Below are 15,543 nucleotides of genomic sequence, written 5' to 3'. Positions count from 1 at the left end.
GTTTATGTTTATCTCTATTTATTATCTCTCTTTACTGCTAATATTGTCTTTGTGCATATTATATTTTTTCATACTCAGTTCTGGTGAATGTCTGCTATTTAATGAGTCCTTTTTAAAGAAAGAGGTATGCTTAGTGACTCAGACCGTAACAATCTTCCTGCAATGCAGGAGACACGTGTTCAATCCCTGGATCAAGAAGATTCCCTAGAGAAGGAAATGGCAGTCCATTCCAATATTCATGCCTGGAAATTTCCATGGACAGAGGAGACTGGAAAGCTACTGTCCATGGGGTTACAAACAGTTGAACAGGACTGAGTGATTAACACTTTTACTTCAATTTTAAAGGAAAAGCTTTTTCTTTTTTTTTTTTTAAGAATCTGCTCAAATTTTTTTGTGTTCTGTTACTGTCTCATTATATATATATATATATATATATATATGTATATGTATATATATATATTCTTTTTAATCTTTATCATTTACTCTCTTCTATTTTCTTAATGGTACAGAATTTTTCTAATTTCTCAATTTGAGTACTTAGTTCATACTTTTTCCTTTCTTATTTTATATCTGTATGTATATTTATGTTTATATATGCATATACTATGTGCACATGTTTTTATTTCTAATTATGTAGATATTTGTTGCAGTCCTTATGTTATTGGGTTTTTAACGTCATCATGCTGTAGTCAGAGAAGAAAGTTTGTCTCTGTATATTTTTTGACCATTGTGATGCGTTTTTGTATGTTTTGGATCTTTGGTTCCATGTGGAGAAGTGAATTACAGAAATATATACATCATAAGTCTTTGTACTGTTAGTTAACCATTACAATTTAAATTTCAGTAAACCCTTATAATTGAAAATCTGTACAACTTAGTCTCTCCTTTTTAAGAGAGGTAGTGTGGTGCAGTGGTTAACAATTCAGATTTCAGAACAAATCTGATTGCACTCAAATCCTGGTGTGGCCACATACTTTACGTGTCACTTTAGGCACATCACTTAAGCTCTATTTTCTGTTTCATTATTTGTAAAATGGAAATATTAATACTTATTACTTCATTAAGGTGGTTGTGAGGATTAAAGTAGTGACTTAAATATGCAATATTCCTTATAATAATAAAAATCTTTCAAATAATTCTGACAAATTATAAGAAATATTACTTATCATCATAGTATTTGATATCTAGATAATCATTTTATTTATAATGCAGTTCAGCATGTACTGATATATCTATTCAGCATTCTGCATGTATGTAATCAAAATAGTACATCTCCTTAGTCTGTAGCTCAGATGGCCATGTTGCCAAAATTCCTCTACTGACATTCACTTTCCAGAAATTTTAACATTTTCTTTCCCATTGCTGACATTTCCCACACTCTTAGATGTTTTTTATCTAATAATATCTGTTTTTCTATATAGGCACACCCAGTTATACCATCTTAAATCAAAAGCCCAATTTATTTTATACAATTACCAAGTGTTTCCTAAATAACAAAATTTTCCTGAAGCTTGGAAATCTGGAAAGAAAAATCATCAACAAGAAAGCAAATTAATTTATGGATGAGAAGAAATATACAGAAGTACCATAATAACTTTCTGAAAAAAAATTGAACTTGACCTATGATGTTGGTCAAATAATAAATTAGAAAAATTCTTCCAAATCATTCTAGTTGAAAGGTTTGATGAGTGATCAAAGGATGAGGTGACCCAGTTTGTGGTCCTTGTCTCCACATGGGCACCATCCCCTTTAACCCTGCTGCTGAGGGCAGGTCATGACTAGTTCTCTTTACTCAGTAAAGTGCAGGTATTATATGCAATAAAACTAGAAAATCCAATTTGCTTCTTCCACTTTATTTCCATCCATCCACCATTTTAATTGAAATTCTATTCTTTCTTAGAGGACCCCAAAGAACAGTTCATTTGTTTTCACTTTAATTGAAAGATAAAAGGTTAAACATGGATGCTGTGCTGATAAAAATGCTTCCTGAAGCTGATAAACGGTTGGATTTCCTGTGATTTTCTGGAGAAGAGAAAAAGAAGAGAAAATCAATATAGTAATCCCTGGAAGTCTTCAATTTAATCCTTACTGTGATTTTTTTTTCCTTATTTTCTTCCATATACTTTTGCCATTTCCTCTACTTTCTATTGGTGACTTTTGTAGCTATTTACCAATAAGAAATTAGAGTGATCTTTGTAAAGTCTGAGTGAGATTATACCATTTTCCTGATTTTCACTCTGCCATTTCTCCCACTCACGTTCTCTAGTCAGCTGTCTTTTATCAGCATCTAACCAGTTTAAGCACACATTTGCCTCAGGAGCTTGCTTCCTGTTTCTGCTGTTGGGATGCATTTTCCACATAGAAACATGAGGTTCACCCCCTACTCTATTCATTCTGATTTCAAATAATTTCATCACTTCAAACCAGACTTTTCAAAATGATCTATCTATAACAGTACAACATCTATCTTTTTGTGTCTCTTTAGCCTTTTTTATTTACTTATTTTCCCTTAGCTCATGCTACTCTCTGACATATATCTACTTGCTTGTGTATTTAGATTCTGTCTGCACTCACTAGAGTAAGAGCTTTCTGAGAGCAAGGATCCCATTTATCTTGTTCACTGGTATATTCTAAGCATCTATAATAGAACTAGGAACATGGTAAGTGCTTGATTAAATACTAGTCAAACAAATAATTCAATCCCCAAATGTGGTTCCATATGGCTAATTAGAAACTAAAAGTTATTCTGCTAAAGTATCCATGGGCTTATGTAACCAGAGTGTCAGAAACCAGGAGTAGAAGATGGTAGGTAAATATTTATATAGCATTGAGATCAAGTTTACAATAAAATATAATATTTTTTAAACTTTATTTATTTTTTTTAATTGGAGGCTAATTACTTTGCAATATTGTGGTGGTTTTTGCCATACATTAAGATGAATCAGCCACAGGTGTACAAATGTCCCCCGATCTTGAACCACCCTCTCACTTCCCTCCCCACCCCACCCCTCTGAGTTGTCCCAGAGCTTGAGCTTTAAGTGTTCTGCTTCATGTATTGAACTTACACTGGTCATCCTTTTTATTTATGGTAATGTACATGTTTCACTTCTATTCTCTCATATCGTCCCACCCTTGCCTACTCCTACAGAGGCCAAATATCAGTTCTTTACAACTGTGTCTCTTTTGCTGTCTTGCCTCTAGGGTCATCACTACCATATTTATAAATTCCATTTATCTGCATTAACATACTGTATTGGTGTTTCTCTTTCTGACTTACTTCACTCTGTATAATAGGATCCAGCCTCATCCACCTCATTAGAACTGACTCAAATGCGTCCTTTATATATATATATATATAAACTTACTTATCCATTTGTCTGCCAATGGACATCTAGGTTACTTCCATGTCTTAGTTTTTGTAAAGAGTGCTGCAATGAACATTGGGACATGTCTGTTTCAATTATGATTTCCTCGATGCGTAAGCCCAAAAGTGGTATTGCTGAGTCATATGGAACTTCTATTCCAGTTTTTTTAAGGAATCTCAACACTGTTCTCCATAGTGGCTGTACTAGTTTGCATTCCCACTAACAGTGTAAGAGGGGTCCCTTTTCTCCACACCCTCTCCAGCGTTTATTCATTGTAGCCTTTTGATGATGGCCATTCTGACTGGTGCAAGATGATACTTCATTGTGGTTTTGATTTGCATTTCTCTGATAATAAGTTATGTTGATCATTTTTTCATGTGCTTTTTAGCCATCTGCATGGCTTCTTTGGAGAAATGTCTGTTTAGTTCTTTGGCCCATTTTTTTATTGGCTCGTTTGTTTTTTTGGTATTGAGCTTCATGTGCTGCTTATATATTTTGGGGGTTAATTCTTTGTTAGTTGCTTCATTTGCTATTATTTTCTCCCACTCTGATGGCTACCTTTTCACCTTGCTTATAGCTTCCTTTATTATGCAAAAGCTTTTAAGTTTATTTAGGTCCCATTTGTTTATTTTTATTTTTATCTCCATTACGCTGGGAGGTGAATCATAGAGGATCTTGATGTGATTTTGTCAGAGAGTGTTCTGCCTATGTTTTCCTCTAAGAGTTTTATAGTTTCTGGTTTTACATTTAGATCTTTAATCCATTTTGACTTTATTTTTATGTATGGTGTTAGCAAGTGTCCTAGTTTCATTCTTTTACATGTGGTTCGTCAGTTTTCCCAGAACCACTTGTTAAAGAGATTGTCTTTTCTCAATTGCATATTTTTGCCTCCGTTATCAAAGATAAGGTGTTCACAGATAGGTGGATTAATCTCTGGGATTTCTATTTTGTTCTAGTGATCTATATTTCTGACTTTGTGCCAGTACCATACTGTCTTGATGCCTGTAGCTTTGTAGTATAGTATGAAGTCAAGCACTTTGATTCCTCCAGTTCCATTCTTTTTTTCTCAAGATTGCTTTGGCTACTTGAGGTTTCTTGGTGTTTCCATACAAACTGTGACATTATTTGTTCTATTTCTGTGAAAAATACCATTGGTAGCTTGATAGGGATTGCATTGAATCTGTAGATTACTTCAGGTAGTATGCTCATTTTCACCATATTTATTCTTTCAATCCATGAACATGGTATATTTAGGTCATACCTGAATGGTATAGTGGTTTTCTCTACTTTCTTCAGTTTAACTCTGAATTTTGAAATAAGAGGCTCATGATCTGAGCTACAGTCAAATCCTAGTCTTGTTTTTGCTGATGTATAGAGCTTCTCTATCTTTGGCTGCAAAGAATATAATCAATCTGATTTTGGTATTGACTATCTGATGATGTTCATGTGTAGAGTTGTCTCTTGTGTTGCTGGAAGAGGGTGTTTTCTATGACCAGTGTGTTCCCTTGGCAAAACTCTGTTAGCCTTTGCCATGCTTCATTTTATGCTAAAAGGTGAAATTTTCCTGTTACTCCAAGGATCTCTTGACTCCCTACTTTTGCATTACAGTCCCTTATGATGAAAATGACATCTTTTTCTGGTGTTAGTTCTAGAAGGCCTTTTAGGTCATCATAGTACCCTTGAACTTCAGCTTCTTTGGTATTAGTGATTGGAGGATAGACTTGGATTACTGTGATATTGAATTGTTTGCCTAGGAAGCATATAGAGATCTTTCTATCATTTTTGTGATTGCATCCAATACTGGATTTCGGACTCTTTTTGTTGTCTTTGAGAGGGGGATCCAGATGCATATATAGAGAGTAAACAAATAACAACATATTACCAAATTACATAAACAAGGAACACCAATTCACTAATTCACAACTAAAGCAATGAGCTGTCTTTAGTCCTCACTATTAATATCACTCTCCTATTTCTTTTTCCTGTCAGCAACATCTCTTGATACTTACTATTTTCAGTTGCCAGGAAAGAGGTAGAAATATCTTGTCATAGAGAGTCTTTCAACAGTGGGCATCTGGGCTTTAACATTTGGTTTTTCAAATGATTGTTGTACCTAAAAGCAAAAAGAGATTCTAGATGATACATATCTCTTACGCATCTCAGAAAATATTTTGCAAAAATAAGCCAAAAAAATTTTTTGGAATGAAGGGTGCTCCTAGGATTGATGGAACCAAGCCCTTGGATATTTTAACTCCTTGTTGCTGCTATTTTACCTCTTAGATATGACACCCAATGTCAGAATAGTCTCTTTATCTCAAAATACATACCTCAGTCTCTCAGTCATGTCTGACTCTTGGTGGCCCCACAAAATTTTTGTCCATGGAATTTGCTAAGGGAGAATGCAGGAAGTGTTATTCCCTTCTCTGAGGGATCTTCCTGACCCAGGGATGGAACCTGGATCTCCTACATTGCAATCAGATTCTTTACCCTCTGAGCCATCAAGGAAGCCCTATGTCTAAACTAAGTATTTTCAAATTTCATTTTCTCTACTTTCCATTTCTGATCTATAGATTTGATGATTAATTATTCTTTGGTATTTTTTCATGAGAATTGAACTTCAGAGATCCCCTATCTTCTACCTCCAGTAAGTCTAACTCTTCAATTTAATATTGCAGGGTTTTGTCCTTAAGGTCTGAATGATGAGCAAGATTCACAGTCCCACCACTAAGTTGATCATTGAGCCTTTTTGTTGTTGTTGTTGTTGTTGTTCCCCATAGATTTATCAGTGAAATACTACTTACTTTGATCCACTCTTTCTAATCTTTTCTGAGGAATTCCCTTGAAAATGTAATTTTTAAATCTTATTAGTTCAATAGGACTTAACTTCCTACGTTCCTATTCACTGAGACTCTGACTCACTTTATACTACAATTTTCTCCAATTCATGAAAGGTATATCCTTTTATTTTCCCGCAGAGTATTATTATTCTGTGTGGTTTTAGTTTAAAAAATAACCACAGTTTCCCATGTTCATAATACCAGAAGCTTTCTTACTGAAAAAGGAGGGACATTTATTCACACATTCATGCATTTATTTCTTCAATGACTATTAATTCCTACCTATTAGCATGTTGAGTATTGAATAAATCCCAGGTTTCATGGGCATGCATTCACGTAAGTAAATGAAGATAGCAAACAAACAAACGTTTATTATTTGGGTTGTGGTAAGAATTATTCAGAAAAATAAATTAGGAAAGAGGGAGGAAATAGGGGATGTCCTGAGTTGGGGAATGAGTATCAAGCCTTCCTTTCTAGGCCACTCTATTCAAAGAATTTTTTCAAATGTCCTTGCTGTTCAGTCGCTAAGTCATTGATATTATTTGCAAGCTGTTCACATTTCCTAGGACCTTCTCTTCATGGATCCTATCACACCTACATCACACAATGTGTTTGTTGGAATATTTTTCAATACCCATCTCTCTCATAAGAATGTAAGTTCTAGGTAGCCTTATATCACATGTGTCTCACTTACACCTGTGTCACAAAGATATAACCCATTACTAAGTAGACGACTATATATATATATATATATATATATATATATATATATAATTAAGCAGTGAAAATTAATCCAATATACTTTCCATTCTTTGAATTATAAGAATTTATAGCCCATAAGATACAAGCTCATATGTTGTAGCATTTTGTTCTTCTGTGGTGCATTAATGTAGTCTTTTTGTAAATTATATATTAAATAGCTGGATTACAGAAACCAAGTGCTACTCTACTTTTGTGTGCCTGAAAAAATCTTTTATTGTCACTTGAAAGCAAATAATATTTAAGTTTTCCTTAGCAAATAAATGATTAGAAAAGAAAAGATGAACTTACCTTCCTAAATACTTCCTCAAGGTGACAGCACCAAGCATATTTTTGGAAGCATGTGATGAGTCTTGTAATGAAGAGAGAACCTTTTTTGATGTCTCTCCAGGACACATTATCTATGATGATAAGAAGTGGTAAGCCTTGGGCTGTGGTGTTCATAATTATTTTTTACCTTTTTTTTTTTTACTTTTAAAACAAAAATGTATCTTGGGAATTATTTTGACATATTTAGGGGAAGAACTTACAACCTTCCATTAACTCATTTTCCAAAAGAAGTTCAACTAAAGAAGCAAATCATCACAACTGAAGTTCATTTCATAGACTTTTGTCTTTTGGAGACTGACTCTCTACTATGTGACTGATGTTTACCCACCTGGCTTTGAAAAGAGGCTTAAGAGATGATTGTAATTATCCTATTTTACAGAGGAAGGAATACAGGTTCAGAAGGAAGAATTTTTCCATGTTCATACAGGTGGTTGTTTACAGATTATAAATCATGATGTCTTACATAATATAGTGAACAAAATAGATCTAATGAAACTTTTGGAAGGGAGGAATATGCTTTTGGTATAGATAGTGGTGACAGATAGTGGTATAGATAGTGATATATACTTATCTCCTAACTCATTAAACTATATACATTAAACATGTACAGCTTTTTGTATGTTAACTATGCCTCCATAAAGTGATGAATGATTAAAATTGTCAAGTTAGAAATGCTCAGATATAAGGCCTCTCAAGATGATTATGTAGAGTTCAAGAAATAAATGCTCTTCCCTTACTAGTTATAAGCCCCATTTTATCATTTTCTTCTTCTTTTAAAAGGATATGTACCTACTTGCTAGTGCATGTTTATGGTGCTGCTCTAAAAAACACCCGATGAGAAATAATAGAGAACATGAGTTGGAATTGATAATTTTTAAGAAAGGGCAGTCAGTCCTTAGATCCAAAAAAACTATACTCAAAATGTTAAATGGATTTAAAAGAAAACTGAATCAATATTCTGTTTGTAATCAGTGTGATAGTAAAGGGATTATCTTATATTAGGTTGTTTAATGGTTACTGTTAGGCTATAAAGTAAACAGATCATAAAAATCAATTTTTAAAAGTGAAGAAAAAGTAAAATATATTGACAGTATTCAAAATTTGTATCAAATCATTGCTACTCATCTTTTTTTTTTTTTTTTTTTTTTTTTTTTTAGGAATCATTCAGAGATAGCCTTAGACCCACAAATCCCTGTCTGCAACTGAAAGACACATACGTGGAGTTGAGGAACAGAAAGCAATGAAGTCCTTCTCCACGTGGGTCTTGTAAACAGCATCCTCTTCCAGGTTCTCGGGTGACTGTGAAAAGCTGTCTGCCAAGGCTGCTGGAGAGTCACTGACCCACAATTCCCCACGATTTGCTGTAGAGACATCAACTTTCTTCACACAGTGTGTCTCCCTCAGTGTGACTATTGCAATTACCTCATTATTTTACAATGTTTATTCTAACTAGTTTTATACACAAAAGTACACACACAAGTACACAAATGTGAGTGCATCTCTACCCAACACTGCCTCTTTCTTACGTCATTGAGCAATGTGCCAATTAATAGTAAAAACAGGGTAAAATTGGAGGAATACATTTGCTGAGAATAACAAAGGAGTTAAAGCCTTATCTGCATAATCTCAGAGCATATTTATCATTTTATAGCTAAATTATTTCTATTTTTCATCTTTGAAAACTGCTCTAAAAGTTAAAATGACAATTGGGAGTCAGAAAAAAGAAAAAGAAGAAAACAAAAAATTTTCCCCGAAATCCCAAGTTCTCTCATCTCCCAATTCATTTCCATTTCAATAATCTATGAGGAAAAAAAAGAAAAATACATTGCTATTACATAATACTCCAACTTTCAAATGAAGTTCCTCTCAAGCCAGAGAACATCAAAATGTCTGTAAAACATTTACAAGCAAAGAAATCATTTAAATGATTTCATTCCAAGGTTAGAATATTTATGTCTAATTTTTTTGAGGATTCTAGTGATCTCCTTCATCACTTACTTTAGATTGGATTTATCAGCTAATTTATCAGAAATTTATCATCTAACAAGTCTCATGAGACCAGCCCCTTAAATGGAATTTCCTAATAATTCAATTTAGTTTAAGATTGTTTCCCCCTAGAAATGAAACATGCAGTTCAACACCTTTATGATCTTCATGAACTTTGGATTCTTCATCTCACAACTCACCACCTCTGCAGGCCTGGACAATGATGACTTTAGGTTTGTCCTTTAGACTGAGGCAATTACGGTTGTTGAATGTCCGGAAGATGGTGTCATAAGGTAATACATCTGGTTCCTCATCTCTGTGCATAGTCCCACAGATCCCATCCAGGATGCCATGAGACATGAATACCAAGAATGTACTGTCTGAGGATTTGTGCTCTTCACGTGCAGCAAATTTCCACAGCACTGATTCCATGTCCTGAAAAGACCATAAAGTCTTACTTCAATAGACAAGCATTAAAATTAAACTGACCTATTTATTATGATCAGTATAAGGTCGGTCTGTAACATTCCAGTCTCAGTGCCTTTATATAGTGGATGCTCAATGATAATTTTATTTTTGTTTCTATAATGGATCAGTGGATTCAAATTTTGCTCCTGATATAACCTGTCCTCTTAATACATTTTACATTTGTTTATTGTCACTATATGCTTTCCCTTTCAACCCTTTCCTTTCTCTCATTACTTAATAAGAAACTTGAATAATAAATGTATCATACCATTTTCCTTCTAAAACACTCCCCATCATACTTAGAATAAAATAAAACTTCTGACATGAGCATACTTCTCCTTCTGACTTTCTTCCTCCTCCTCTGGTTACACCGATCTTTTCCTACTTTTCATGTAACAGTTTCATATTCAGTTCAGACTTTTCGCTTGTAGTCATGCCTTCTTGGAATATATTTCATTCATATCTTTCTAGAGCTATCTTGTCCCTGATAGTCATGTGTCTGATCCCATATTATCTCCTCAAAGATGTTTTTCTTGGTCATGATTGAAACATTATTACTTATTATTATGTTATCAGTAAAACAATCAAACATTATTATTCCCCATTCACCAATGTATTCTTTTGTTTCCTTTTTCCTTTTCACTTTCTTTTCAATCTTAAAGACATACAGATATATAAAATCTCTGAAATGTTCTGTTTTGCTTAAGGCTTGATCATTCCCTGCCACCCAGAAAGTTAATCTATATCAGTGTCACCCAGAAAGTTAACCTATATCAGTGTGAGTTGGGACCCTTCTGTCTCATTTACTGACCCATCCCCCATGCCAGCATAGCCCCTGCCAGATTCAGGATTCAGCATTTATATGAATGCTGTAAATAGCAGTTCACTCCTGCTAGCATTCTTTACTCCAGAATTTTCTGGGAAATACTAGGGCTGAATCTCAATCTTCACACTTCAGAATTGTGTGGGCATACATGCTCATCAGTTTTTTTGTCAGGTTTTATGGAATTAAGGATATTTGAAACTCTAAAGAGACACAGATTTCACCTATCTTAATATTTACTTTACAACACACATTCACACATTTAGATACACACATGCACATAAATGAGACCCATGATTGTTAAAGCATTTGCTTAGAATTATAAAGTTCCCTTGTTAGTAGGAGGATATGTGTTGAATATGTGTGTGTCAGGGTGGGTGAGGGATCCTCACTCTGGCTGTGAGTTTCTCTTCCACTTCCACAGTGTAGCCAAGACCCTCAAGCAGCTGCTTCATTCCAAGAATGTCAAGGTCAGCCCCATTCCTGGGAGGCAGATGATCAAACTCTGTATTGCATATGATGAGAGCCAGACGAGTGCGGTCCTTTCTTTCTTTTATTGGATATATCTGCAACAAATTGATATGCAATGAGTTTGATTTACCTAAGTCTCTCTTAAACCTTCATTTACCAATCACTGTTGCTACTAAGGGCTTGCATAGTTGCCCCCTCTCCTACCCTGTACCAGAAGATACTGCCCTTCCTCTCTCTTACTAATGGGTTAAATTGACAATAGAAAAAAAGTACAAATTGGAAGTGAATTGTCTTTGAAAAGCCAAGAACAGGATCCAAACATATTTGTGATGGTTACTCAAGAATCTTGAAGAGACTAGAACAACTCCTACCCTCTCCTTCTTGTCTTTCTTTTACACCTAGTCAAATCTTTCTTAACATCCAAAGATTCAAGTCAAATTTTGTAAAAACTAGGAGATATGTGCCATTGGCTCCAGCTAAAAATAAATACACCAAAGTTTATTTGCCTTAGGAAACATTATTTTGACACTATTTTTAACACTAACATTATGTTTTGCAGATGTTAACGTTTTTTTTAACTAGAATGTAACTAATTATTACTCAGCCATGTTATTTCATAAATATTTTGATTCTATGACTACAACTAAAATTCTAATGAATCCAAAATATATTTGACAACAAATAAATGAAAAAATGACAGACATATTTTATCATAGGGAAATAGAACTAGAATTTGTGTGAGGTCATGTGATTTCCTCCTGCTCCAAGTATTTATAAACAAGATTACCACTGTCCCCACCCTGCTGTTCTGTAACTATCACTTTAAGAAATTATGTAATTAGTGAAAGAAGTTGCTGCTTTTCCTCCCTTTCATGTACAGAACACAGCACCTCTCCAGCCCTTTCTTTACACAGTTTCAGGAATTCTTCATGAGGGCAAAGCTTGAGGGTAGCGGCAGATCCTGCTGACTCATCTGGTCCAGCCACAGTTTCCTCAGGAGCTGCAGGATACATCACATGATATAATTGGTGATATGTGTCCCTGTGACCCAGTTATCACCCAAGAAGACTGACAGAGAGGGGACAGTCTGGGAAAAAGGTTTTAACACATTTGGTCATAGGAGATAGATATTATCACTGGGAAAGAAGGGAGAAATACTTGGTAGTAAGAGCAGAGCTACTAACAAATGCTATAACATATTCTGATATTGTGAAAAAAATAACCTTGATGATTTGGGATCAAATAACTTTGTTCCTTACTGAACAAAACAATTCTATTTTTCAAATAGTTTTATTCTAAGTTATTAATTATCTACGTGGACTTTCTGTTGTCTCTGAGCAAGAGCACATTGACTAAATATTCATCAGTATTATCTATTATAAGTATAATTGAATCACATGTGCAATTTTAAATTTTCTAATGCCCATTTTAAATAAAAATAGTATCAATTAATTTAAAAATTAATATAATATATCAAAAATATTATCATTTTTAGGTGTTACTAGACACAATTTATGCACATAAAAACTAAGTCCAATATCTCAAGTCCATTCCTAATTTACACAACAAATATAGACATGTATACCCCCAAATACTTAAAGGAATCCTGAATCTTGTATCACCCAGGTATTATTTCTTTTCAACCTCAGCATGAATTCTTTAGCTTTCCAGAGAAAGTGAGCCTCAAGGTTTCCTCATCAAGCTGTGAATTCAACTATTTAAAAGAGAAATGCTGTCTATTAACCATAGTACTATACCCAGTGTCAAAAGGACAGATTTGCCAGAGATTCTACATTCTACATACTCTGAATGTCTGCCTCCAAATGCTGAATAACTACCACTGGGTTTTCAACCCATATGGAGGAAATAACTTCTCCCTCTTGGAAACATTTTTTTCTGACTCATTCTGCCTTAATCCTTTGAGAAATGTAATATTTTCTGAAACTAGTTGGCCTCATTAGACTAAGATTGTGCAAGAGACTGGGAAAGTCCAAAGCCCTTCCTTTTAGAGGGAAGGAAGAGAGTCTTCATAAGCAAAAACCTAAAGAGAAGTTTATCAAGAACTAATATAACAAGGTTTTTGTCTATGAAAGGAATAAACCTCTATGTTCATATACATGAACTAATCAAATTTTTCTTATTAATTTAATTTACATTAGAAAACCAATATCATCTTTTATGATTATTTTCATTTATTTTTTCCATTACTTTTTAAATAATATTTTTATAAATGTCTTTCTAAAAAGCATGCTAAAAATCTAAGCTCTGGAGAGGCAGCAAAGGGTAAGTCTTTAAGGGTACCAAACTCTCTGAACATTTATTTTCATAGATTATATGAACATATCTACATATTTCATAAGATTCTGCCAATGTGAAGATATTTGGGGTCCTGGGATAGTCTCTGGTCAGAACGCATGTTTTGTCATTGAAAGTCTCCTGTTTTCAAGTAATTTACAGGCTTGGTGTACTCTTAAAATTTAACAAATGCCATCTCCTAATGGCCATGTCGACATATAGATGCAGCATTTACAAATAAAACTGAAAATTAGACTTTCTTATATCTAAGAGTAAAATTAGCATGAATCATTTCAATACAGCATAATAACTATAGTGTAGCCTGCTGTCCAAAGGGAGTGCCCATGGGCCTGACAGAATAGCAAAAAAAAAAAAAAAAGAAAGAAAGAAAGGAAAAGAAACTTAGGAGTTTATATAAAACATTTTAATATCTCGGTTTTATCTGTTATCTAATGGTGTGCTCAGGAAGTCTCTTAAACTGAAACAAAAATAAAGATAATGATACTAGATAAGACAAGGCCACCTCCCTTGGAATGGTAAGAATTTGAATAATTACCTTCCTGACTAAATAGCAGTTATTCGTAAATAGTCTGTGTGAGGGCTTCCCTGGTGGCTCAGAGGTTAAAGCATCTGCCTGCAAGGTGGGAGACCCGGGATCAGCAAGATCCCCTGGAGAAGGAAATGACAACCCACTCCAGCATTCTTGCCTGGAGAATCTCATGGACGGAGGAGCCTGTAGGTTACAGTCCACGGGTCGCAGAGTCGGACACGACTGAGCGACTTCACTCACTCACTCAGTCTGTGTGAAAGTGAAAGTGTTAGTCGCTCAGTTGTGTCCAACTCTTTACTACCCCATGGACTGTAGCCCACAAGGCTCTTCTGTCCATGGAATTCTCCAGGAAAGAAAATTGGAGTAGGTAGCCATTCTCTTCTCCAGGGGATTTTCCTGATCCAGGGATCAAGCCCAGGTCTCCTGCACTGCAGGCAGATTAAGATAAGATAAAATAAAACAAAATAGGAGATAATGCAACAAATAGAAATCAGAATTGAAGTAATGGGAACTTCAACATGATTTTAGCAATTGCAGGATCCAGAACAAATCTTCAACTGAAATAACGTATCCTATCAGAAGAGTCACTGGCAGGCAGGAGGCAAGTATAGACCTATTTGTTAAAACAAATATCTTGGATTCTTCCTATCTCTCACCCCATTTCCTCAATACTATGCTAAGAATCCTCCATGCCCCAAAGGCCTAATATTCTAATATTGCACATTCTAATTGCCCAACTTACCCAGCTTCCTGACTTCCAAGACCAGGGTACTCTAGGTGTCCTAGGACTCTTCTGGAGGTTCCATGTAGATAGAACTCAGGGGACTACTGGATACTTCATGAAAGGATCTGCACCTGCCTCCTGCCTGCCACGGATTCTGCTGGGAGGTTATTTCAATTTAAGATTCATTCTCATTTCTGGGATTGCTAAAATCATTTTGAAGTTCCCATTACTTCAACGCTGATTCCTATTTTTTGAATTATCTCTAATTTTGTGTTGTCTTATTTTATCTTATATTTTCTATTCTTTTCCATCCTGGCTTATTATAGGATATTGAGTATAGTTCCCTGTGCTGTACAGTCGGTCCTTGTTTATCCATTCTATATGCAATGGTTTGCATCTACTATCCCCAAAATCCCACTCAATCCCTCTCCCACACCTCTCCCCCTTGGAAACTACAAGTCTGCTCTCTGATTTTTTTTCTAAATCCAAATCATTTTTATCCCACCCCAGTTTAAGAGAAAGTAATAAACTTGCACAAGGACCAACTTAAATATGAATGATAACATCTTGGATATCTATTAGACTAGTATGTACTTCTTGCTGGTGGTAGCGTCCCTTCTACACAGAGAAAAGTTAAGTTGCTCAGTCGTGTCCAACTCTTTGTGACCCCGTGGACTGTAGCCCACCAGGCTCCTCTGTCCATGGGATTCTCCAGGCAAGAATACTGGAGTGGGTTGCCATTTCCATCTCCAGGAGATCTTCCTGACCCAGGGATCAAACCCAGGTCTCCTGCATTGCAGGCAAATGCTTTAACCTCTGAGCCACCAGGGAAGGGCTTATTAAAAAGACTTAGTTGCTGTAGTGAGGTCTGTACAATAGTGTGGCATTTCATTTGTTACAGCTTACTATTATTAATAAGCTCCAGTATTCTGGGC

At 35.0% G+C, this 15,543-nt stretch overlaps 1 protein-coding gene across 4 annotated transcripts in view; it reads right to left on the bottom strand.

Annotated features, from left to right (window-relative positions):
- Window positions 1-1,837: 1,837 nt before the first annotated feature.
- The window catches only part of LOC101117272 (caspase-13), a 19,095-nt gene continuing 5,389 nt past the window's right edge, over window positions 1,838-15,543 (bottom strand). For 3 of the 4 annotated variants that reach the window (XM_004015963.5, XM_060399255.1, XM_012095298.4), the window contains 7 exons: window positions 11,930-12,039; window positions 10,961-11,134; window positions 9,478-9,712; window positions 8,509-8,652; window positions 7,253-7,362; window positions 5,375-5,478; window positions 1,838-2,022 (listed from right to left, as the gene is read on the bottom strand). In XM_004015963.5, coding sequence (XP_004016012.2) covers window positions 5,380-5,478; window positions 7,253-7,362; window positions 8,509-8,652; window positions 9,478-9,712; window positions 10,961-11,134; window positions 11,930-12,039 — 872 coding nt within the window. In that variant the 3' untranslated portion in view covers window positions 1,838-2,022; window positions 5,375-5,379. The remainder of the gene's footprint in view (window positions 2,023-5,374; window positions 5,479-7,252; window positions 7,363-8,508; window positions 8,653-9,477; window positions 9,713-10,960; window positions 11,135-11,929; window positions 12,040-15,543) is intronic. The other variant, XM_027979125.2, reaches the window with a different exon arrangement.

The sequence above is a fragment of the Ovis aries genome, chromosome 15 (assembly GCF_016772045.2).
Source record: "Ovis aries strain OAR_USU_Benz2616 breed Rambouillet chromosome 15, ARS-UI_Ramb_v3.0, whole genome shotgun sequence".
Classification (NCBI taxonomy): Eukaryota; Metazoa; Chordata; class Mammalia; order Artiodactyla; family Bovidae; genus Ovis; species Ovis aries.
This window is presented reverse-complemented; position numbering and strand designations above follow the sequence as displayed.